We start from the raw sequence: 24,417 nt of genomic DNA, 5'->3' as shown, positions 1-24,417 counted from the left end.
GGATTTGTGTAACATGGTGGTGAAAACCCCCCAAAGAAAGCAGCATATGATCAGTCGCTATATTGCATTTAATACAAACGTCCTTCGTGTATCCTTTGAATACAGATCATTTCTGATATCTATGAGTAAACCCAACCAGCACGTGTCCCAAAAGACCCCACAGTGTTTTTATCTGGCTTTTCCCTGACAGTTAGTGGACACTGACAGATGTGTGCTGAATATGAAAGGACACAAAAGAACTAAAGAAGGTTTGCAGGGTTAAAAACAAGAACTACATGAAGGTTGTTTCATCCTGCTGTAACTTATGACAGAAGCATCTTTTGTTTATTTTTTTATTTATTTACACAAAGACAGATGTTGAAATAACAGGAGTAACAGTTTAATTCAATTGAAATCAGTCCAATCGTCTATAATGAAATTGTTTTTCATTAGTTGGCAAAAGATGGGGGTTGTTGACGGCAATTCAGTGAATGCAACAGGGGAGGACGCCAGTTTGGATGGAGGGGAATCAGCAGGACAGATGAGATTTTGTTTAGGAGTCGAGTAGTTGTGTGAATGAGGAGAGGAGAGCACATTAGACTGCTGAGAGACGGGGAGGTAGTCAAGCACTGACCACATGTCTTCTTGGATTTCAGCAAAACAGATGGGCTCATCTCGGTCTTGAAATAATTCAACTCGGGGTTGAACTGATGCAGTTTGAGAGGCATCTACAGGAGAGGCAGGGGTGGGTGAGGGCTGCTGAGACTGCGCAGTGATGGGGAGGGGGTCAAGCTCTTCCAGCACTGACAGCAGTTCTTCCTCACTGTCTGCGACAAAGGCTTCCTCTGTCTGGAACTGAAGGGCTGCAACAGGGGAGTCCAATGAGTCCTGCTTGAAATATCTGGCTTTCTGGTCGTTTGAAAGCGACTTCCACTGTGGACAGAAGATCATAAGAACACACTGTGAGCACTGCTACTACACATAACTACAGGACAGCTGGGACACATGCAAAAACATGAGCAGACAACATTAACAGATGCATAAATGTATGCAGAGTTACACACTTACTCTCTGTCCCACCACTGCATTTACGGCTGCACTTCCAGGGATGTTGAGTTCAGCAATGACCTTTGGCCTCTGCTCTTTGAGATAGAGCATGAAGGCATTTGGCGGCTTCTTGACGTATGGCCCATCTTCATCCTGCTGGGCTGGGCACTTTCTTTTTCTTCAGGAATAAAACACAGAGTAAGAGCACATGTTAGCACTGTGTACAACTGTGAGGGAAGCAGTTCAAAAACACGAGACAAGCTGTAAAACTGAATGAAATCAGGCACCATTAATGGATCATTACAATAATTCCTGCAGACATCTGCAAACAAATGACAGATACTTGCAGATCAGTGAACCAAAGCAGCAGAGCAAACTTAGTTTGGAGTGGAGGTGTTAGGTGGAGGAGCAGGAGTGACATAATCATACATCTGTACACCGTTCCTACACAGATGAAGGGAGACAGATATGAGATAACAGGAAGAAGTTATGAATATAGAGATGTTCAGCAGCTGTGTTCACTCCAGTGTTTGTGTGTTTTACGTACAGTACTCCAACAGGACGCAGGTTCTGGAGCACACAAAACACACAACAGGTGATGAGACAAGCTGCAATACTATCATCTATCCACTAGGTGGAAGAATTGATCAGTAGAAAGAGGAGATGTGCTCAAAACGACATTCATACATAGATTTATTCTTCTTAGTTAGTCTTAAGAATTAGGATTCACTGACAGTGAAGAAGTTTCAGACGTGCACTCGCGTTTCCCCTTTTGCCTTTTCCTGCTCCAGCCAAGTCCTCCGCCTGCTCTACATCTCTCCTATTACCTTTTATTACGCTTGCACTCATGCCTTTGCCTTTCACCACTTCAAAACTGCGCCTTCTTCAATATTACCTTCATATGCTCTCTTTGCTTTTCGCCTTCCTCACTACACTAAGTACCATTTTTTAACGCTGTGTACTCACTCTTGCTAAGTACATGTGAACAGATCTTGAAGAAAAAAAACAAAACAAAACATACTTTTCTTTTCTCTTCTGATACTATTGAATGATCCTAACAGAAAAAAACAGAGTTAACACTGACTTAATAAAAAAGTGTTATATTTTATCTCAGATAAACTAGTCAGTGTTTATTAGTGTTTGCTCAACTAGAAGTCTTCATAGTAGCATCCACACATCAAGTCTTTAAACAAATAATGAAAGGATAATGAAAGAAAGTTTAATGTGAAATTACTGAATTATATGAAATGCCAGAGTGTTTTTCTTTAAACTACTTGGGACACTGCCTTTTAGTGATGTCACTAAAAGGCAAGGTTCTAATGTTGTGTTGCCATAGACTCCGGAGTTTACTTTTAAAGCTCACTTACAGAACTGACTTATACAGCTTAGTTAGAAAAGTCAAGCATCCAGACATTTGAAGGACTATTCACTCATTAAGGTGACATTTTCTATTTTAAAAGTTCTCAAAAAATTAAGATGAAAAAGGAAACAAGAAAAGTTACGACTGAGGCAGATAAGAAAGATCCAGGAGATCAAAGTAAGTAAAAAAAAAAAAAATCCCCCAAATAACAGAATGTACATTTCTAACAATGTTGAGGCTCTGTGTATAAAATGATTCATTTTTAGAGGATTTAAATCCTGGTTTTGATTGAAACTAACCTGAGTGCAACATGTCTAATCAAAGAAAGGTTACTGGGGCACTTTGTCTTTTGGTAAAATAATGTGACAAGTTTATTCTTGGACTGAGCAGTGAAAACAGAGCAACAAGTGTCATCAGTATCTAGACTTAGTAGACCTAGTATGGACTCGTGTTGGTGTGTTTTTTTATCAAAAGGATAAACTTGTTGTTATATTGTAAGCAATACTAATTTAAAATTCAATGACATCAAAATCCTTCTAGTCCTGATGTCGAGCGCTCTTTTTCACTAATGTGTTGTTGTTGTTGTTGTTTATAGATTGTAAGAGCAGGATGGCTAAAAGAAAGGCCAGTCCTGAAAAAACGACCCCCATAAAAAGAAGGAGGGTCACTGAGCAGGCTGGTCCTTCCACCAGCTCAGATGCTCATGTGGTCGGGGGAGTTAAGCGAAAGGTCCAACAAGATGAAGCGGGGACAACCAATACAGCAAAGAAGCGTAAACTTCTTGAGCATGTGAGCGGTGACAAGGGGCAGGCATCTTCCTGGTTGGACACTGGTAAAGGTAGGCTAATTAGTTGAGTGAGGGGTAGATTAAGTGTACATCTGGTTGCTAGTTTGAAGATATTAGTGTTTGGGAGATATTTGTGTCTATTATCTAATAAGCTGACGTGCTTTTGGTGTTTTCCACATCTGCAGACTGCAGCATAGAGATTTCAGAGAGCTGCAGTAAAAACAAAAAGGCTGGCAAAAGGAAAGCTGCGGGAGACACCAGGGACCCACCTAAGAAAAAGAACGTGGACCAGGACAAAACCAAAACCGTTGCCAAAAAGTCAGTGGCTGAACAGAAACGTAAGTAGCAAGCAGCTTAGCTTTTATATTCAGGTGAAGAGCAAAATGAACATTTAGGGTACAGCAGAGAGTAATTTGTGTGACAGCTGTAGTAAAACCCAATTTGTGTTTGTCTGTTTAGGTGACTTCCAAGCGAGATACGTGGAGGAGCACCGGCTTGGAGAAGGAGGATGCGGAGCAGTATTTGCTGGCTACCGCATAAAGGATCATTTACCAGTAAGTGTTCAGATGGTGGTAGTAAGACAGGCAGTAATGCAGATAAGGGATAATATCGTAAGCTGAGATGTATGCTGTTTTACACCTTTAATGATGTCATACTGAGGAAATGCTCATCAATGCCCTGTGTCTTTTAGGTGGCCATCAAACACATCCCAAAGGGGAAAGTGTACTGCAAAGTGAAGGTAAATGTGCAAGACTTGAATTGTTTTTACATTAGTGGATTGCATGCAGCGTTCACCTGTGGAACGTCTGTGCCTCATCATCCACTTTGTTGAAATATTTCAGGATGATAACGGGAAGAATGTGTCAGTGGAAGTTGCCATCATGCTGAAGCTTGCAGCTGAAGCAGATGGATCAGTGGAAACATCAGCCCCAGTGTCTCTGTTGGAGTGGTTTGACTTTGGCAGAGAGCTGATCCTGGTGATGGAGAGACCTGTCCCCGCTGTGGACCTGGATAAATACATAGAAGAAAATGGAGGATTTTTGCCAGAGGACAAGGCCAAGGCAAGTTGACTTGCCTTAGAAGAGTCTTAGACTGTACATCATTCAATCAAAGCACAGAGTATTAGAGAAACATTAACCCATTGATTGATTATTGTCTTTTTCATCGTTTCCAGGTAGGGCTGGGCTATATCATACCATTCACGGTAATACCGGTGTAATTTTGGGCAACGATAGGAAAATGAAATATCGCGCTAGAATAGGTAAAACGCGCATGCGCAGTGCCTATGTTTACATACGCAGATGGCGGTGACGCAGAAAGAGAAGAGCAAAAGTGGATCGTTGAATGAAACGGATGAACCAGAACTGGTTTGTAAAAATGCTGCAACTTTAGTGGTGTGGAACTGGTTTAGCTTTCGTCCGTCAGATACACAACAAAGCACGATTTTTGGTAGCGCATGCTAGCGGGCCGCCGTTATTACCGTGTTGTTTGGAAAATACGGCACACTTAAAATCAATCCTTTGATTTTTCTGAAACTCGACAGTGCCCCTTATAATCCCGTGTGCCTTATGTATGAATTCTGGTTGTGTTTACTGACCTCAAAACGATTTTATGTACACGGCGACTTTGCTAAGCTACAAAGCCGCACCGCTCGATGGATTGTCGGAGCATTACGGCTATCGTAGGCAGGCGCCTCGCGGAGTGATACGTACTGCACCTCAACGTGATATTACTGTATTGTGTGTGAATAACCTCTTTTTAAGCTTTGTGGATATTTTACATGGTTATGCTGAGGATATGTCGGCCAATTTCCACTGGAAATGCCTTTTGGTTAAACTGTCAGCAAGGAATTTGCATTTGCACTGTTACATTTTTATATAACTTTAATGCACATAAAAAAAACAGCTGCTTGTTTAAGTGAAAATACATTTATGGGGTTTTTTGCACTAATAAAGTTGTGGAGTTGTAAAGCATTTTGTCTAGTGTCAGTTATATCGTCAGTTATATCGTTATCGCAACTTTTCAAATGTATATCGTGATAAATATTTTTGGTCATATCGCCCTGCTCTGATTCCAGGTCATTCTGAAGCAGCTGGTTGATGCTGCGAAGCACCTGGAGGATAAACACATCTTTCACCGGGACATCAAGAGTGAGAACATTCTAATTGAGACCGGCTCAGATGTACCGCGTGTTCGTATCATCGACTTTGGACTGAGCTGCTTTGTTAAGGAGCAGTCGCAGTACCGCGTCTTCTATGGTAACATATTCTGCTCTTGCTCTTCACAGATGTCACAATTTTCGCCTTTTGTTTTAGAAGAAATTGCAATTGTGTCTGTTTATTAGGTACAGAAATTTACTCCCCTCCCGAGTGGTACGGGCGCAGTTGCTACAGGTGTGGACCCACCACGGTATGGCAAATGGGAGTGGTTCTGTACGAAGCGCTTCATGCCGGGGACTTTAACACCACGAGCTTCCTCAAAAAGCGCCTGAAATTCAAAAGACATCTGTCCAAAAGTAAGAAAACGTCACACTTCAAGACTGACTGATGGCTTGGACCACTGGAACTATCATCTTCATGTTTTTTCTCTTTCCTTTCTTTCCAGACTGCCGGGATTTCTTGGACGCCTGTTTAACCAAAGTCCCGGAGACGCGGCCGACGCTGGAGGAGCTACAGCATCACACTTGGCTGAGATAAGCCTATCACACACACACACACACACACACACACACAAACACACACAATTCAGACGTTATCATTTATGTGTGATGTATGAATTACCTTTCTTTTTTTCAGGAAATAATTTTTTTTAATTGGCCCACTTTAAATTTCAGTGTTTTGGAATTCCTGTAACCCCCCCCAGCCATCCCAGGAAAGGGGATCTCTCTTTGAATGGGCTTTCCCGAGGTTTCTTCCCGTCAGTCTGGCCCCCCCAGGGGAGTTTTTCCTCGTCTTCATAGAGAGCTTGGGCTGGCTCAGGAGCTCCATCAAAACTGTCTTTATTTAATTACTCTAATGTAATCATATACTTTAAAGTAATCAAATAAAAGACAGTAAAAATCTGAAGACTTGAAGTAAACTTCCATTAAAATAAAACTTGTTTAATTCATCTTTGCTGAGGATACTGTGTTATTACTATTTCAAGGATTATGTCAGAACACCGGATACTGGTACCCATCCCTACCCATCACTAGGGAACAGAACAAACCAGACATCAATTACAACAAAAATGACACTGACCCAGCCAGCATAACTTGTCTGCCTTAAGAAATGTTTAGCAATATTACAAATTGGGTGATATGCCTTAAAGTAGCTTCTCATGTGTTCAGCATTGTCAAAGGCTACATTTTAATTAAAACCACAATCTAGTAATGTTCTGTCTTTAACCTTCCTAATTTGTTTTTTGTCCTAACCTAACACTAAATTGCCAGTGAAAACAAAAGTTACATAAATAAAGAAGAGTAAAGAAAATTACGGTCTTTTTTATTGTAACAGTTTACCAGTGTACAGTTTGGTTTGTGACATATCTATCTAATAGACTCCAATTTGTGCATGTAAATGGAGAGTCCTCTTCACACACTGAGGTTAATTATGGAGTTCCACAGGGTTCAGTGCTAGGACCAATTCTGTTTACATTATACATGTTTCCCCTAGGCAGCATCATTAGAAGACATAGCATAAATTTTCACTGCTATGCAGATGACACCCAGCTCTATCTGTCCATGAAGCCAGATAACACACACCAATGAGTTACACTGCAGGAATGTCTTAAAGACTTAAAGACCTGGATGGCCGCTAACTTTCTGCTTCTTAATTCAGATCAAACTGAGGTTATTGTACTCGGCCCTGAAAAGTTTAGAAATATGGTATCTAACCAGATTCTTACTCTAGATGGCGTTACCTTGGCCTCCAGTAACGCTGTGAGGAACCTTGGAGTCATTTTTGACCAGGACATGTCCTTCAACGCACATATTAAACAAATATGTAAGACTGCGTTCTTCCATTTGCGCAACATCTCTAAAATTAGAAATATCCTGTCTCAGAGTGACGCTGAAAAACTAGTTCATGCATTTATTGTGTGAATGTGTGTGTGAATGGGTGGATGACTGGATATGTAAAGCGCTTTGGGGTCCTTAGGGACTAGTAAAGCGCTATATAAATACAGGGCATTTACCATTTATTACTTCCAGGCTGGACGACTGTAATTCATTATTATCAGGATGTCCAAAAAACTCACTGAAAAGCCTTCAGCTAATCCAAAATGCTGCAGCAAGAGTCCTGACAGGGACTAGAAAGAGAGAGCAGATTTCTCCTGTTAAATCCAGAATTGAATTCAAAATCCTGCTCCTCACATACAAGGTCTTAAATAATCAGGCCCCATCTTATCTTAATGACCTTGTAGTACCATATCACCCTATTAGAGCACTTCGCTCTCGCTCTGCAGGCCTACTTGTTGTTCCTAGAGTATTTAAAAGTAGAATGGGAGGGAGAGCCTTCAGTTTTCAGGCCCCTCTTCTGTGGAACCAGCTTCCAGTTTGGATTCAGGAGACAGACACTATCTCTACTTTTAAGATTAGGCTTAAAACTTTCCTTTTTGCTAAAGCATATAGTTAGGGCTGGACCAGGTGACCCTGAATCCTCCCTTAGTTATGCTGCAATAGACGTAGGCTGCCGGGGATTCCCATGATGCATTGAGTTTTTCCTTTCCCACTCAGTATGAGTTAATAGACCTCTCTGCATTGAATCATATCTGTTATTAACCTCTGTCTCTCTTCCACAGCATGTCTTTTATCCTGTCTTCATTCTCTCACCCCAACCGGTCGCAGAAGATGGCCCCGCCCCTCCCTGAGCCTGGTTCTGCTGAAGGTTTCTTCCTGTTAAAAGGGAGTTTTTCCTTCCCACTGTCGCCAAAGTGCTTGCTCATAGGGGGTCATATGATTGTTGGGTTTTTCTCTGTATCTATGAAGCGCCTTGAGGCGACTTTTGTTGTGATTTGGCGCTATATAAATAAAATTGAATTGAATTACCTGAGGAAGAAGCAGAGTTGGTTTGTTTCCAGCTGAAATCATCCAGGCTCAGGAATTTGAATCGATCCACATCATTTCTGCTTGAACTAGAGAACATGAGTGTCGACTTACATTTGGTCTGTGAGACACATGTCATAGTGACAGTATTTGGGTTAATATGGCATTACTCACCCTGGTCGCATTTCTTCAATATCAGGCACCAAGTTCAGGAACTCGTTCTTTTGCAGCCCGCGCAAGGTAGGAGGTCTCCAGAGTGGGAACCATCGGGAAGTTTTCACAGTCTGAGCAGGAGGGACTGGAGGCACGTGAGCTGTTCTCAGGGGTCCTTTAACACAAATCACACCAAGTTAGAATCAAATGGATAACCTGTCAATAACCGTTTGCAGATCGAGGTCAATGTTCCTAAAAATATGTTTACTTCTGGCCCATGGAGCCACAGCGCGAGTCCGACAGAGAGGGGCAGGTAGAGGAAGGGGTGAGGGTGGCACTGCTGAAGCTCGTCACGGATGGATCACGTCCGATCGGTGAGATGAGAGAAAGCTGAAGTGAAACAACAGCAGGATGAGGTAGACGTCAATATAGGAACTCCCTGATGTGACACAGAAAGGCTATTTTTTAATTTCTTTGTATTATTTCTCACCTTGCAGTCACTGATGCTGTTCACCAGCTGGTTGTATTCAGTATTGAAGGTGTGTGTCAGAAGGCGCAGGCACTACAACACAACAGGAACAAGACCGATCAGCTCCGAGCAGAGAAGGAAGAAGGCAGCAACAAGAACGCCCACTAAGCCCACGTTTTTCTCACCTTGGTGGCCAGCTCCTTCTCACGCTTTCAAAGGTGGTGCTGGAGATCTGCGAGGAGGCGGAGGTGGACGTGGACAGAGTGCTGGAGCTCACGCTGGGGGACAGAGACTCACTCAGGGACTTGGTGGTGGGAGCTGTTCCCACGGGAGCCGCCTCTCCCAGAAGGTGACGGGTCTTTTCCACCTGGAAGAAAGATGGGGGCTAATGTGAGGTAGGGAGAAGAGGGGACGTTAGTCATGTAAAGGCCATAGGTGAGGGTAGGGACGTAGATCGACCGGTAAATTGAGAGCTTCGCTTTTACACTCAGCTCCCTCTTCACCACGACGGACCGGTGCAGCGTCCGCATTACTGCAGCTGCAGCCCCAATCCATCTGTCGATCTCCGGCTCCCTTCTCCCATCACTCGCGAACAAGACCCCGAGATACTTGAACTCCTCCACTTGGGGCAGGAACTCATCCCCGACTCATCCTATATTTCCGTTTTTATATTTCTAATGTTTGCCTTGTTTTCTTCACTGTCTAGTCTGCCTCTGTCTTGCCTGTATGGATGCATTTACACCGAAATGTCCCCAACAAAGGATGTTTTAATTCACCACTATTCCAGTGAAACACGAGTCTCCCATCTTCCTGCTACCAGTCTGGAGTTTTTGTTCACCAAAGCACACACCAACTTCATACTGACGGACAGATCACTGCCCTTTTGCCGCCTTGTCTGACCGTGGTTCACTTCACCTCACTCTTCCCCATTCTTGTCATTAAATCAGGCTGTTCTGCAACCATGGCAGCCATTCACTCTATGGCTCTATTCATGGTGTATTTTACCCCTTCACCAAAGGCCGTTCTCGTTTCCAACATTATATTTGCAGTGTTCGTCTATCTATCAATATCTGCGGAGTATTTTTTTAACGAGTATCCTATTTTCTAAAGCACAGCATGTAAAGGGTAGCTCGGTTAGCAGGATGCTAGCATGTAGCGCTTAGTGAGACACGCCTCAGACGAGTTGAGCAAAGACCCCGTCTGTGTACTTTATACGTGAGCAACGGATTTAAATAAAATTAAGGTTTCAAAAGACAAACTTGAAGATAAAAAAATATATATATACTCACCGGAGAGCCGCCAGGGTTTGCCGCTGCCATCTTGGCGCTCCTAAATTCAAAACTGCCTCTGCAGTCAGGCAGGGGAGGCGTGGAAATTGTCTTTGAGTTAGTCAAACGTTTTCCTTAGTTCGAGTAGATGATAAAAAAAATAATAATAATAAATGGGATTTTAAGTAGGACTAGGCGTTCTGTAATGATCTCTATTTAGGAGAAAAACTTAATCACTCACCTTTAAACAGCTCTCTTTTAGGAGACACACTGCTGGCTAACGGTGTCATGTGATCAAACAGCGTAATTTAATTGGCTGAGAGCCACTCGACTCGATCTGGTGCTGATTGCTCTGGCTTGGGTCATTAAAGTTCATCACTTTTGCAGTTGAATTTTTGCAGGTGAATTTTTGCAGGTGAATTTTTTTCAGGTGAATTTTTGCAGGTGAGTTTTTTTCAGGTGAATTTTTGCAGGTGAATTTTTTGCAGGTGAATTTTTGCAGGTGAATTTTTGCAGGTGAATATTTTTGCAGGGAAATTTGGAGGATAAAAATTCAGTGTCATAAATTCAATGTCTAAAAATACTTGAATTCTGATGATACTATATTTCTTCCATAACATAGCGCCCAGAGTCGGCGATTAGAAGAAGGTCATTGAAGACTCTTAGTAGGGCAGTTTCGGTGCTGTGACGCGGTCTAAATCCAGACTGGAATTTATCACTTATACCGTTTCTCTCTAAGTGGGTCTGTAGTTGCTGAAGCACTATTTTCTCTAAAACTTTTGACATGAAGGGGAGTTTAGAAATCGGCCTGTAATTTGATAGAGTGTTACGATCAAGGCTACTTTTCTTGATAACAGGTTGCACGACTGCATGTTTAAAGACAGTCGGAACATAGCCAGATGACAGTGATGAGTTCATTAAAAATAAGATACAGGACCCGGTTGTATTCAATGCATTCTTAATGATACGAGAAGGAATAATGTCATGCAGAGAATTTGAGCTTCTCAGGTTATTAATTATTTCCTTTAAAGTCGAGAATGACACAGGTTCAAACTGTTGAAAAACCGTTGAACATTCAGAAACTGGGGCTAGATTTACTACTGGAGAATGTGGGGCCCTTAACACCGAGATTTTATCTATAAAATAATTTAGAAATTTTTCGCAGAGGGCCGGGGAGGCACCCATCGAAACGTCAGAGCAGGGATTAACCACTGAGTTAAAGATTTTGAACAGAACTCGAGGATTGTGACTATTAGTCGCAATAATGTTTGACAAAAAAGAAGTTTTTGCCATTTTGGCAGCCTTCTGAAATTTAGACCGGCTCATATGCAGGATGTCAAGGGACACCTGAAGTTGATCTTTTTTCCATCTCCTCTCAGCTCGACGACATTCACGTCTAAGAGCGAGGGTGGATTCATTTAGCCAAAGTTGGCGAGAGGTTTTACGGCGTTTGGTCTTTACTGGAGCCACAGTGTCCAAAATAGAAGAACATGTAGAAATAAAAGAGTTGACTACGCCATCAACCGAGAGAGGTGCATTACTGATGTCATCATAACAGAAAGAGTTAGCAAAGGCCGCAGAGAAAAGGGCAACAGCCTCAGAATTAATCAGACGCGATAGGCTCAGTGGACCCTCAGAGTTCAGTTCCATATTGCATAACTGAACAATATGAATACAAGCATGCTGATCCACACAGGTATGCACACAGGTGTACACACGGGTATTCACAGACGCGGACTACAGCTTTCTTGGCTGCTGCCTCAAAGCACATTGTGCGCTGTCTATCTTGCGTGCTGCACAATATCGTTTATTATTTAGTATCTACTGATATCTACTGCTAGCTAGTTTATTGTGATGGTGCTGTTTTTTTTTATTATGTTGCTCTTTGTTGTTTGCTTTCTCTTGTGTTTTTTTTCTCCATACAGGTGACCCAGGTGTTTTTTTTTGTTGTTGTTTTTTTTCTTTCTCCCCCCCCCCTTCTCACCGTCTCTTCTCCCCTTTGGTTTTCTTTCTCTCCCTCTCTTTCTTTCATTCTTTCTCCCTGTCCTATCCCCCAGTCATGTCTGTCCCGTTTGTAGCAACTGAAAATAAAATAAATTCATAATTATAATAAAGGTCAATCAAATGGACCAATATGGCAAGGCCATGATGATCCACTTGGTAAAATAAATCCGCTTGGCATCTTTCTTGGCCTTAAGACAACAATTCTGATGGCTAAAGATCCAAACGGGACACACACAAAAAAAAAAGGAAAAAAAAAGAAGCCTGTTAAAACATTTAAATACCCCTAAAGCTCACATTAGCTAGTTATATAGTATTGTTGTCTAGATGCAAAAAAATGTCACTTGTGAGTTTTACAGAGAAGACATAAACACTAAACATGCAGCAAAAGTCTCCTGCCCACTTGAAACCAAGAACAATACAGCACTTGAGTGCCAGCTGTCTCCAGGCAACCTCAAGGTAACAAGACTTCCCAAGTTGCTGTCTATCCAATAATAATTTAAAGTCCATACTAGCAAAGAACAATCTAAGACGTGATGGGAAATCTGTTACCTTTACACAGTCAGCCTAGATGTTTCCTCTAAAACTCTAAAACACAATTATAATGCAGTTTAGTTGGAGTTTCATGGACCTGGATTAACGTTACATTAATGATAATCCAGGTGCTAATCTAAGCTAAATAACACCTAGCACCTTTCTTACTCCTAAGGGTTTTACATAAATTCTATACTTTGACAAAAACTATTATTATGTACTATATTTATATTTTAAAGTTAAGCAACAAGTTTGCTGCAGTGTGTATAATTGCATGCAAACTGTGTGCTGTGTCTATTCCACCATGTAAAGCGGGGTTCCCCAATCCCAGTCCACGGGGGCCAGTGTCCCTGCAGGTTTTAGATCTCACCCTGGGTCAACACACCTGAATCACATGATTAGTTGATTACCAGGCCTCTGGAGAACTTCAAGACATGTTAAGAAGGTAATTTATTCATTTAAATCAGCTGTGATGGATCAAGGACACATCTAAAACCTGCAGGGACACCGGCCCTCGTGGACTGGGATTGGGGACCCCTGATGTAAAGGATGCTACAAAGGATGAAGCATTTTCTCCAACAACAGATCTGCTCAAACAGAAACTGAAAACAGAACTCAGGAAAGGTCCCAGAACAAACTTTATAGCTTTACAGACACATTTCAGTGGACAAACAACCAACACGGCTGATTTGTTGGAAGAGTTGGTTAACTGGACATCTCCAAAATGTTAGAATACACCTTTAATGCATTAATTGCTTTATATTTCATGTCCACATGAAGTGTGCTAAATTAATTAACTTTGCTTTCTGTAGGGCTGCTGATCTTCTACTGATGTGAGCTTACCAACAACTGTTGCCTGATAGTCGTTAACGCCTCAATGGAGCTCATCCAGTTTGCTTTGCTGCCTCAGGAAGTCCCTACAGCTACCTGGAGCAACACCTCTGCCCCCTCCTACTCTCATTTCCTGCTCCTTTCTGCTCCCTCCGAACCGCTTCACAGCTTCAACCAAGATGACACTTCGTTTCTCCTTAACAGCTCCTGTCAAAATTGCACCAAAAGTAAACCAGGATCCCTCCCTGGCTTGGCTGGAATCTTCATCCCACTCATTTATTGCATCGTTTGTGTCGTTGGCTTGGTGGGAAACACTCTGGTCATCCATGTTGTTGTCAACTACACAAAACACGAGTCAGTCACAAACATCTACATCCCCAATCTAGCCATTGCAGATGAGTTTTTCATGCTGGGCCTACCCTTCTTGGCGGTACAGAACACTTTGCTCTCGTGGCCTTTCGGCTCTCTGATGTGCCGAGTGGTTATGACAGTGGATGCCATCAACCAGTTTACCAGCATCTTTTGTCTAACTGTGATGTCAGTGGACGGATACCTGGCTGTGGTGCATCCCATCCGCTCTTCTTGGTGGCGGCGCCCCCACGTGGCTAAGGCTATCAGTGGCACCGTTTGGGCGGGGTCCTTTGTGGTGGTGCTGCTGGTAGTGGTGTTTGCGGACGTGCTGAAGGATGATGGGAACTGCAGCATCGTATGGCCTGAACCAGCAGAAGTGTGGAAGACATCGTTTATTGTCTACACGTGCACTGTTGGATTCTTCTGCCCCCTGCTGGTCATCTGCTTGTGCTACCTGCTGATCGTCATCAAGGTATGACTTTTAGAGTAACACTGAAATAATTTGAGCTTTTAAGATAAAGGAGGAAGTTGGAGACATTTTTGAGAAAGTGTAGTCTATTCAATGCTCTTTTCTAAAAATATTACATAGTCTAACTCAGATGGGCAATAGTGAAGTAGGAGCCTTTTATTGTTGATTAAAACACCGCAGCATTAGTGTCATGGCCAACTTAAATCAAACTAGAATCCACAAGTAAACCAATTTCAGCTGCAAACTGTTTTAAGAGTATTGTGGCTTCAGTCAACTAATGTTGATCTACTTGATTGACATTTTATGATTGAGATTTAACTGTTCATCCACTGTCTAAAAAAAGCCATTTCCTTTAAGGCCACTCTTACACCCTCAGGAAAGGGCTAGGGGATGAGGGGATTAACAATGATAAGCTCAGGGGAGAGATAACGAGTCAACTATACTGTTATATCACTCCAACAAAGGATGTCAACAGACTAGAATCTGCTGAAAAGACAAGAAATGGTTAATCAAAGAAAAACTTCACTCTCACATAGGGCACTGGCTGCTCACTACTAGCTCAAACACAGCGCTAAACTCATCGTCAATACGTCAAAGCACATCACTACACAAGCCTCTGCAGGCTGGGAAACAAACCCCTAAGGTCACCACAGTACTGACACTGGCGTACACCGAGAAGCTCTCCACAAGCTTGTATCCAGCAATACACTGGCTCCTCAGGAGAAATGGGCGGCAGCTGAACCTGTGGGAGCCTGCTAGGGTTATAACAGCCATCCTCACTTTAAGCCAGCTTTCTTCTGTTCATTATAAACAGGTTGAAAAGCAGTGGTGAACCAGCAACAGGGTCATGTGCAGTGCATGAGGCTGCATAGCTGCAGACCAGTCAGGGTGCCCATGCTGACCTCTGTACATTCATGAAAGCACCAAAAATGGGCACATGAGCATCAGAACTGAACCACGGAGCAACAGAAATACATGGCCTCTATAGCTGTGCCCTCTTTCAGCAACGCAAACATGTTTCAGGACTGGTTTAAAGAGTACAACAACATGTTTAAGGTTGAGAAGCTCCGAGGCCCCACCTCGCAACTTCCAGAACTTAAAGGATCTGTTGCTAGAATCTTGTTGCAGATACAGCATACCTTCAGGGCTCCAGTGGAGTCCATGCTTCAGGGCTGTTTTGGTATCAAAAGGGGGACCTGTGGCCTGTGGTCATAATGGTATCCCTGATCGGTATCTGCATCAGTGTGTGTATACACTGTTACTGTAACTTGTTTTTATGTAAACAAGGTTATAACTTTTCATCTTCCACTTTCACAGTTGCTAATCTTTTTGCAGTCATGATTAACATTGCTCATGTTGACTCATTGTGAATCATGTTGCTGCATCTGTGGTAAACATAATTGAACTTTGGGAACATAATGGCTCCTTCCACACTAAAACTCTGTCTCGGTTATTTTTGTTTAAAAAAAAAAAAGAACCTCACTCCTCTCCACAGTGACGTCCTCCTAAACTTACATTACTCAGAAAATCTGCCAACATATGCATAGATGTAAATGGACTACACTCTGTTAATATCACTAATGGCACAGGAGGATGAGTGTATTTAAGTAGTATTTGCACAGACCTAATGGAAAAGCAGAGTGTGCCATGGTTAGCAGGTGTTTCTACATTTTGGGAGAAAAACAGCAATCAGACTGCGTGAATGTTGTTCTTCCAGCAATCTGAACTCTTAACTCTATAAATATGTTTAAACAACAAACAGAATCACGTATATCCTCCCTAACCACCAGCAGGATCTCAGATAGTGTTGACTGTTTGTCATAGTTGTTCTATGTTTGACAGTTTACGTTATTTCAGTGACTTTTCTATTTCAGGAAATCCATCCATCTTTTTAACTACTGGGTCATTAAGTAGGCTGAAGCCCATCCCAGCTGTCATTAGGCAAAGGGCGGGGTAGACCTCGGACAGGCCATAAAACAGGATTAATCTGGTACACTAGTCTCTTTTTTTCTTTAAAAAAAAAAACAAATGTGTCTGCAAACATTTGTGTTATCAGTTTCATTTGAGCCTGAATACATTTTGGATGAAATTTCTCAAGTTTTTAAAATTGAGAAATTAAACTGTTATTCTACTATGAGACCACACGGGGGCAGCCCTGCCTTATTATGTATTATTCTCTCTTACTAGACATGGTTAGGATGGCTTTTGTGTCAAACTAACCAAAGTAATGTTGTTGGTTAATGTTTTTGTGAACAGTGGTATTTCAAGTATGGTCCTGTTTTTTTCTCCATTACAGGAGTTTCACTGGTTAAACAATCAGTGAATTGAAAGATTGTTGAATGAATGAATAACCAATGAAATGAAAGGTTGCCTATGACTTGTTGGCTGATCGCTGACCTTCTCTACTCTCTCCACAGATTCGACAAATATTCAGCTAATGTGATGGTGGACAGCAAGCCGGTCAACCTGGGCCTCTGGGATACAGCTGGACAGGAAGATTATGACAGGCTCCGCTCCGTACAGACTCACACATGCACACACAATAACTAATGGACATAAAGTTACACAGACAGAACTTATATAACATGTCAGCTAATTAAAACTGCAGCAGCTATTCTAATTCTTTGTCTCCTTGTCTCTCCATCCAAGATGTTTTCCTAATCTGCTTCTCCCTGGTTAGCCCGGCATCCTATGAGAACGTCAGAGCTAAGGTGAGTTTTGGCTGTTTTTTATGAGGCCTGTCTCTCAGCTGCCAAGGAACAAAATGTAAAAAAGAACAAACGGAACAAAAGCAGTAATTTATTATAGAGAAAAATAATAGGTACTTGGATTACAAAATGGAGAAAAAGCCTAAACAGGTCTAATAATTGATGTGAATGAATGATTGATGCTGTGGGTGAAAGTTGGATGATGTATTTCTCTCATCTTTAATAGCTACAGCATATCATTTGTTTTTCATGCCTTCATCCACCTTTCTGTAACACCTAGCATCAGAGCTTCATCTCCCTCCACCTTTGATTCTGTTTTTTACCTCTAACACGTTCCTTGATTTTGCGTGTTCCCCTTTCTTGCCTCTTATTTAGTTTTCCTTTACTCTGTATTCTGCCAGTGGTACCCTGAGGTCCGTCACCACTGCCCCTCCACGCCCATCATCCTGGTTGAACCGAACCGCCGGAGCAAACAACTCTCAACTTCACATCATTATCATCATCATCATCATCATCATCAATTTCTCCTTCTCGGCAGTGTTCGCGTAAACCGGCCTAAGTGAGGACTTCGGACACTTCCTGCTTCCCCGTCCTGCGACCTCCTTCTGCTCCGTTCTCCTGCTCCTCGCAGGGGAGGGCTTAGCCGGACGGGCCCCGGGTTGCGCGTAAACCGGCCTAAGTGAGGACCTCGGACTCTCACAGCCTCCTAGTTCAAAGAACAGTAGTTCAAAGCGGTTACTATTTAAATGGTGTCTAGACAGAAATATTGACTCCTGTTATGACTAAGTTGCTAAGTTACTAGTTAATGAAGTTACCAGTAACATGGTTAATCGCATCCACAGATTCACAGTAAAGATCCCGATTAGCTTCAATGGATCTATAATAAATTTCTGCGCTTCATTTAAACCGTATGATACTCATACTTACCCATAGTCAGTGTAAAATAAAATTCTACCTGTGTGAACAAAGTCTGGCTCCTTTAATCCTGCATGACAAACTTCAGGATGCAGGTTTATTGACCCTCTTTCCTGCTGGCACACCTGTGACACCTGAGAGTCAGCTAGAAACTTACAGGAATGTTTACATCAGGCAAAGACTGATAGACTCTGTAATACTGTAAATGATCAGTAACTTAGGTTAATACTAAACATTTGTGCCTCTCTGTCTGTGCTGAACCATTTAGAATCAGGTTTTGAGTCAGGCTGCATTGAGTGTGGGACTTAAAAGCATTAGGCTTGAAGATGGTATGAAAATCTCTACTTACCTTCTACGCTATATTTTTGTTACTGATTTATTAATACATTTTACATTGTTTCTTTTGTTTATCAGTAGAGAGAACACAGATTTCAGAGGCGCAAAGAGAAGCACTGTTGCTTCATACTTAATACTTTAAAGCTGCATTAGGGGAAGACAAGAAGCAGAAGTACTTCCAGGCACAGCCGCAGTGAGGGAGCAGACACCTTACACTGAGTTCAGAGAAGTCAGAATTTCAAGAAGCGTCTGAAACAGCTCAGGTTTGGAAAGAAGCCTTTTATGTTGGGTGTTATAAAAAATATACACATATTTATAAATACATTTTATAACAACAACTATAATATTATTATAAATAGTAGTTATTCTCTTATTATTATAAATAAATATCAAACATTTCAGTTGATTTTCTATCACATATATTGTGTTAGCCCTGTGATAAACTGGCAGCCTGTCCTGCTTTTGCCCTGTGGCAGCTGGGATAGGCTTCAACCTCCCACTGTCACGATCCTGGGTCTTTTGACCCAGCGTTTTAAGTTTTAGGTTATTTTTGATATTTGTGGTTTATTTTTAAGTTCATTAGGTTATCTAAGCTCATTTGTTTATTTAGATTCCCCTTGTGTCTTCTACCCCTGTGTTTTAGTCTCCCTTTGCCCTTTATGTGTTTCATGCTGCGTGTCTTATGTTATCAAGTTTATGTCTTGTCTGCGTCTCATGTTTCCTGTTTTATTTTGAAGGCCTGTGTCCTATGTCAGTGTAGTCAGCTTTGCTTCCTTTGTCTCGTTATGTCAGAGTAGTGTCAGCTGTTTCCCCATGTGTTTCCACTTCCCCCTAATCACCCTTGTGTGTATTTATTCTGTGTGTTTCTGTTCATTCTTTGTCAAGTTGTCTGTTGTTCCATGTCTCCAGGAGTTTCCATGTTTATGTTTTTTGCAACGTTCAAGGTTTTGTTCTTTGCCTTTTGTGTTTAGCATTCAGTTTTCCCAGTTTAGTTCTAGTTAGGTTCTTTCTTGTGTGCATCTGCCTTTTATCAGCCACATTAAACGGCTCGCTTTTAACCTGACCATGTTTTACCCAGCAGACATTTATTTCAGTGACTCTTTGGAATGTAACGGACTTTGGATTATTTCCTGTGCAGGAGGAGGAGAAGGAGGCTATTCAGATGACCCGGATAGCCACGGCTAACCCAAGATTTCTGGATTTTTTTGCCTGATGATTTAAAGAACTTTGTTACTGCCTCAACCTCAGTAGTAATATAACTTTTTAACTAGTTTAGGAGCATTTCACTTTTCTTTTGTGCTCTGAAAGACACAGAGGCTAATAGTTTTTAAAACAGAGTACCACAAACAACATGTATCCCTTTAGAAATAAACTTTTCTTGTGATACTTCTAAAAACCACATATTCTTAACTAGCCACAATAGCACTGTATCGACGCCCCAATGTTCCTTTAATGCAACCTATAATTGTCTAGTAGCCACACAAACGCACTGCAACAGTAAGACTTGATGATTAGACAGGGGGGGTTACAGGTAGGGCCCCAACAGTCAGCAAAACAAGTCATAAAACAATAAAAGCTGCATACTTATCAAGAGCATCCCAGCACACACATCCCAACTGTAGTTCCATAGTTTTTCACCTTTTTTCTTTACAAACTGCTCTTTTCATCTCTCCATGTCAGAGGTCAACTGAAACCAAGTCCACCTATATAAAAACACCCCATCAGACACACAGTATTTTCCTCAGCACTTCACAACTTTCGCAAGGTATATCGTTTTAACTTTTTTTTTTCGGACCCCGGACACAGCGCTGTGAGGTAGTTAGCACACAATTTGGCCATGTAGAAAGCATCGTTTGTTTGGAACGCGTCATCACTGTTCATAAGAGTTTAATTTAATCAAACCTCATTTTAGGATCTACGTGGCTCCTCATCACTCGCCGATTCATCATTTTATTTAAATATCTGAATGTTCGGAATGGTGATCTAAGCGGGACACAGGCTGCTAGTTTTAACGCACCAGAATGCCGCAAATATAAATAAAAGCCTGACTGTCCCGAGAGCCTAGCCGCAGCGACACCTTTCTTTCAAATGGATGCCTGCAGGTGCGTTGGAGCCGACTTTGCTACCCGCACAGAGCGTTTCTGACAGTCGGGCGCTGCTTATGCAATAAAGAAAAACAACAATACAGCATGTTTCTCTGCTCCAAGACATCCGCGGTCCTTTCACACGGTAAGCATGTCTGTTATACCCAGCGCATAAATGCCTGTATGTCAGCGCTGATTATTCAAACCCTGTTTAAAATGTGACACGTTTGTTGTCCAAAAACATTTCCTCTAAATTTGCAAAGTTACTGATTTAAAATCTGCTCTAAGAAATATTTCCTGTGATCTAAAATTTGGCACATTTATATTTGTGTCTGGTAACAACAGCAGCAAATGTGCTGTACAGCTGATTCTTTTGAGGGTGTAGCGCCTTCAAAGGTTGACGTAGGCACCATGTAGAGTTATAAAACGGGGTTTATTCTGGTCTCGATGACCCGGGAGAACTGCTCAAAGAAGAAAACGATTTTTTTAAAAACATCACATCAAAATGGATTCTTCTACTTTGTGTAAATCAATCACAACGTAATCAATCACAGAAAATAAAACATTTAAAGAACACAAACAAAGTAAGCTGACCTCCAGGAGGGGCTAAATAGTCCTTTGTGGCCTTATTATCTTTTTCTATCACCCTCCTGGGTGATAAGTTAGCAGCGATGCAGGTGGATGCTTCTCTGGTGTCCTGGATTGTTGATTACCTGACAGGAAGACCACAATATGTACGTCTCCCACAGTGTGTGTCTGACAAGGTGATCAGCAACACAGGGGCACCACAGGGGACTGTCCTCTCCCCCTTCCTCTTCACCCTCTACACCACAGACTTCAGCCACTGCACAGAGACCTGCCATCTTCAGAAGTTTTCTGATGACTCTGCGGTGGTTGGATGCATCAGCAGGGATGATGAGACAGAGTACCGGGCTGTGGTCGACTCCTCTGTCACGTGGTGTGAGCAGAATCATCTGCAGCTCAACGTGGCAAAGACCAAGGAACTGATCGTGGACTTCAGGAAGACCAGGAAACACTTGACCCCTGTTTCAATCCAGGGGGTCAGTGTTGACATTGTGGAGGACTATAAATACCTTGGAGTACACATTGACAATAAACTGGACTGGGCTAAAAACACCACAGCACTTTACAGGAAGGGCCAGAGTCGTCTCTATTTTTTGAGGCGACTGAGGTCCTTCAACATCTGCCAGAAAATGCTGAGGATTTTCTATGAGTCTGTTGTGGCCAGTGCGATCCTCTATGCTGTTGCATGCTGGGGGAGCAGGCTGAGGGTCGCAGGTGCCAACAGACTTAATAAACTGATCCGTAAGGCCAGCAATGTTGTGGGGATGGAGCTGGACTCCCTCAAGGTGGTGTCGGAAAGGCGGATGCTGTCCAAGATAAAGACAATGTTGGATAACACCTCCCACCCACTCCATGACATGCTGGTCAGTCACAGGAGCTCGTTCAGTGAGAGACTGAGATTACCGAAAAGCACCACTGAACGACACAGGAAATCTTTCCTGCCTGTGGCCATCTCCCTGTACAACGCATCCACTTAACACACTGTTTGCTGCTACAACTACACATGTTTCTTTTCCAACTATTTATTTATAAGTGACTTATGTATGTATGTATGTATGTATATATATGTATATATTGTACTATTCTTAGTTAGTGTATTGTCTGTCTTGTCTTAATGTTGGTTTATAATGGAGCACTGTAACGAAAAATAATTTCCCCCAGGGATCAATAAAGTATTCTGATTCTGATTCTGATTTCTTGCACTTATTTAATTTTGAACATTACTTTTTCCATGTGTGGAGCTAACGATGTGTGCTAGCAAAAAAGGGGTTGGGTGGAGACCCAAAAATGCAACCAACTCTACATTCCACTGTTCATCACCAGATGGTGCAAAAGCGCAAGATCCAGACATAAAGCATCAAATCCAAAAGTCCTTTACAGAGGGTTTTTATCATTATTATTATTTATTATTTAACTAACTTTTTAAATGTTTCACACATTAAACATTAATGCATGAATGGATGTGTATTTTAAAATGAAATACTTACAGAAGACATTGTTAATTATTAACAGCTTAATTATTGTGCTTTGTATATGCTACATGTATATATAGTACATGCAGTATGACAGGAACACAGAGGTTTAGTGCCAGACTTCACATAAAAAATATCAACTATGTTAGGATCCATGATTATCATGTGTGGTGTTAGTTTACATTAGTGGCTCCTCTCATGAAGGTGTGTGGATCTCTCACCTCTCTCCAAATTGTGGTTGTGTGTTTGATGCTGAAACAGATGAAGAATGCTGATTGGCTGAAGTAGGGTACAATATATATTTTTGGTTTTTGGTTTGGGCAGTGCTCACCGCTACATTAAATAAACTGCTGCTCGTGTGTGTTTGTAGGTTCTCAGTCATCCAGCTCATGGTTGTCTAAGGAGCCTGGAAACACTTCAGCCACCTGGAAATACCCAGCCTGCAGAGTACATCATATGATTTATTGATTTATTTTGTGTTCATGTCACATGGATGGATGTGAAATTAATTTATGATTGTTTTGTTTTTTGTCTGTTTCTAGAGGAGACGTCGTTCAGGTTGCAGGACTTGGTGGTTATAGAGTAAATGCCACCGGCCACACACGTAAGACCATATTTTGTTTGATTATTTCACAGTTAATGCTAGAATCTGATTTCGGTTTCTGTGACTGTTTTATACTTACATTTATGTTTTTGTTTAATACTGAATGAAGAACAAGTTTTTTATTTTTGTAAATTTTGGAGTAGATATACTGTGCGCCAAGTTCCTTGTTTAAAAATCATTTGGAAACATAAAAAAAGACGAAACATCATTCTACTCAAAATTTTAGCTTTTGAAAGATTATGAATAACTTTTGTTCTTTTCCTTTTTCTCTAGTCCCTGATGAACCACCTAATCTTCAGTGTGCAGACGTGTGTTGCTGACTGTGAGCCTACCAGATACTCTCAGTGTACTGCATATGTGCCATATAACAACAGGCTGTGTCTGGAAGAACATCAAGTAGATGCACGTGGGGTTGGTTGACTGCTAATATTACTGTATATCATCTGTGTTTGTTTTAGATATTTTGGGGAGCACAAACTACATTTCTCTTCTCTCAGGGTGATTCTGGTGGTGGAGTGATTTACAACAACATGATTTATGGTGTAATCAGTTCTGGTTTTGAACGTGTCTGTACTGGACCAGCTGTTACTGTGAATGTTTGTTCTAACATGAACTGGATAAATCAGAAAATTGCTCAAAATAATGGAAAATAACTGAATGAAAATAACATCCAGAATAAACAATCATCTCTACATGAAACTTGTGTGCTGTGTGTTGTTTCTACTCTAGAATATCTTCATGTTAACTGCAAATTGTGAACCTTTTTCTTTGGTCTAAAATATTGTGTCAGATTTGCAGCTTATGTGTGTTTGAATGTGGTGTCAGGTGTGTAGCAGCTCATCCTGTTGTTCAGAAACTCTCAGACTCACACTGTGAAGATGCAGAAAGGCTTTCTGATCAGACATGCCACCAATCAGCTGCAGGGCCTGAACATGATAGACTTCATAAATCTGAGTTGATTGTTGGGGGTGGAAATGTTTACGTGGAGGCTGTTGGCTCATTGGTGTCAGATCAAATTTTTTTCAATCACTGCACTGAGGGCATTAAAATAAATACAGTAACCATCAAAATAAGTTTTGTTGATAAAATACATTTCTTGAAACCGTCCATTGTTTTGTCCGAACTCTAAACACTGAATTCAATGCAGTGCTTTCAAATTACTTTTGAAGTAGTACAGAGAAATTACTCTTCTCCTCGTCTTTTAAATTGCATCAATATTTTCCAACTGAGCAGTAAAAGGACACGGAACTCAAACATGAAGCATCAACGTGATGTTTAGATGTCGATTAATATTACAATAAGAGACTAAAGTAACTCGCTTTGAACACTTCAGTTTTCTCTCTTGATGCTTCTGTTTGTTTCCTCCTCCACTTGTATTTTTCTGCACTTCAGTGAATGTGCATAGCGCCCTCTGTTGTATGTTTGGGAGAACTGCACTGCA

At 41.6% G+C, this 24,417-nt stretch overlaps 4 protein-coding genes and 2 long non-coding RNA genes across 9 annotated transcripts; 4 read left to right on the top strand and 2 right to left on the bottom strand.

The window, feature by feature from the left end:
- Window positions 1-135: 135 nt before the first annotated feature.
- Window positions 136-4,035, bottom strand: LOC146707438 (uncharacterized). 2 transcript variants are annotated; one of them, XM_085458779.1, is made up of 5 exons: window positions 3,969-4,035; window positions 1,574-1,596; window positions 1,374-1,470; window positions 1,048-1,204; window positions 136-912 (listed from the first exon to the last, which is right to left on the bottom strand). In XM_085458779.1, exons 3-5 carry the CDS (start codon window positions 1,451-1,453, stop codon window positions 385-387), a joined length of 765 nt encoding a protein of 254 aa, XP_085314905.1. In that variant the 5' UTR covers window positions 1,454-1,470; window positions 1,574-1,596; window positions 3,969-4,035; the 3' UTR covers window positions 136-384. The 2 variants fall into 2 exon arrangements, with proteins under 2 accessions (XP_085314905.1, XP_085314904.1); XM_085458778.1 differs by lacking the exon at window positions 1,574-1,596 and having other exon boundaries at window positions 137-912; window positions 3,969-4,033.
- Window positions 2,398-6,281, top strand: LOC146707437 (serine/threonine-protein kinase pim-1-like). Its single transcript, XM_085458776.1, has 9 exons — window positions 2,398-2,563; window positions 2,982-3,224; window positions 3,359-3,511; window positions 3,633-3,727; window positions 3,865-3,912; window positions 4,016-4,234; window positions 5,251-5,431; window positions 5,518-5,688; window positions 5,778-6,281. The coding sequence occupies exons 1-9, from the start codon at window positions 2,503-2,505 to the stop codon at window positions 5,867-5,869; spliced, it is 1,263 nt and encodes a 420-aa protein (XP_085314902.1). The 5' UTR covers window positions 2,398-2,502; the 3' UTR covers window positions 5,870-6,281.
- Window positions 6,282-8,843: 2,562 nt separating this feature from the next.
- On the bottom strand, window positions 8,844-10,485 carry LOC146707436 (uncharacterized). 3 transcript variants are annotated; one of them, XM_085458780.1, is made up of 4 exons: window positions 10,328-10,485; window positions 10,108-10,220; window positions 9,004-9,203; window positions 8,844-8,911 (listed from the first exon to the last, which is right to left on the bottom strand). In XM_085458780.1, the coding sequence occupies exons 1-4, from the start codon at window positions 10,374-10,376 to the stop codon at window positions 8,896-8,898; spliced, it is 378 nt and encodes a 125-aa protein (XP_085314906.1). In that variant the 5' UTR covers window positions 10,377-10,485; the 3' UTR covers window positions 8,844-8,895. The 3 variants fall into 3 exon arrangements, with proteins under 3 accessions (XP_085314906.1, XP_085314907.1, XP_085314909.1); XM_085458781.1 differs by having other exon boundaries at window positions 9,004-9,185; window positions 10,328-10,483; XM_085458783.1 differs by having other exon boundaries at window positions 10,108-10,165; window positions 10,328-10,483.
- Window positions 10,486-13,253: 2,768 nt separating this feature from the next.
- LOC146707435 (somatostatin receptor type 3-like) lies at window positions 13,254-14,281 on the top strand. Its single transcript, XM_085460863.1, has one exon. The coding sequence runs from the start codon at window positions 13,499-13,501 to the stop codon at window positions 14,279-14,281; it is 783 nt and encodes a 260-aa protein (XP_085316989.1). The 5' UTR covers window positions 13,254-13,498.
- Window positions 14,282-16,162: 1,881 nt separating this feature from the next.
- Window positions 16,163-17,433, top strand: LOC146707434 (uncharacterized). Its single transcript, XR_014921069.1, has 3 exons — window positions 16,163-16,262; window positions 16,690-16,983; window positions 17,382-17,433. It is a non-coding gene; the product is annotated as an uncharacterized LOC146707434 (long non-coding RNA).
- Window positions 17,434-20,262: 2,829 nt separating this feature from the next.
- LOC146707433 (uncharacterized) lies at window positions 20,263-23,736 on the top strand. The gene is made up of 4 exons (XR_014921068.1): window positions 20,263-20,460; window positions 22,743-22,819; window positions 22,915-22,976; window positions 23,250-23,736. It is a non-coding gene; the product is annotated as an uncharacterized LOC146707433 (long non-coding RNA).
- The last annotated feature ends 681 nt before the right edge of the window (window positions 23,737-24,417 follow it).

The sequence above is a fragment of the Copadichromis virginalis genome, linkage group LG6 (genome assembly GCF_057382275.1).
Source record: "Copadichromis virginalis isolate Kocher_CV1m ecotype Utaka linkage group LG6, C_Virginalis_male_GT1.1, whole genome shotgun sequence".
NCBI lineage: Eukaryota > Metazoa > Chordata > Actinopteri > Cichliformes > Cichlidae > Copadichromis > Copadichromis virginalis.
The sequence above is the reverse complement of the archived record's forward strand: the minus strand, read 5'-3'. Positions and strand labels throughout refer to the sequence as shown.

Coding starts and splice junctions, on each gene's coding strand:
- LOC146707437 (XM_085458776.1), top strand. CDS start 2,503: ATGAAAAAGGAAACAAGAAAAGTTACGACTGAGGCAGATAAGAAAGAT. Junction 2,564..2,981: donor GAAAGATCCAGGAGATCAAA/GTAAGTAAAAAA, acceptor TGTTGTTTATAG/ATTGTAAGAGCAGGATGGCT. Junction 5,689..5,777: donor CAAAAGACATCTGTCCAAAA/GTAAGAAAACGT, acceptor CTTTCTTTCCAG/ACTGCCGGGATTTCTTGGAC.
- LOC146707438 (XM_085458778.1), bottom strand. CDS start 3,993: ATGATGAGGCACAGACGTTCCACAG. Junction 1,205..1,373: donor CTGCTTTGGTTCACTGATCT/GCAAGTATCTGT, acceptor TTATTCCTGAAG/AAAAAGAAAGTGCCCAGCCC. Junction 913..1,047: donor ATGCAGTGGTGGGACAGAGA/GTAAGTGTGTAA, acceptor TTCTGTCCACAG/TGGAAGTCGCTTTCAAACGA.
- LOC146707436 (XM_085458780.1), bottom strand. CDS start 10,376: ATGACACCGTTAGCCAGCAGTGTGTCTCCTAAAAGAGAGCTGTTTAAA. Junction 10,221..10,327: donor TAAAAGAGAGCTGTTTAAAG/GTGAGTGATTAA, acceptor ACTCGAACTAAG/GAAAACGTTTGACTAACTCA. Junction 9,204..10,107: donor CAAACCCTGGCGGCTCTCCG/GTGAGTATATAT, acceptor ACCTCACATTAG/CCCCCATCTTTCTTCCAGGT.
- LOC146707435 (XM_085460863.1), top strand. CDS start 13,499: ATGGAGCTCATCCAGTTTGCTTTGCTGCCTCAGGAAGTCCCTACAGCT.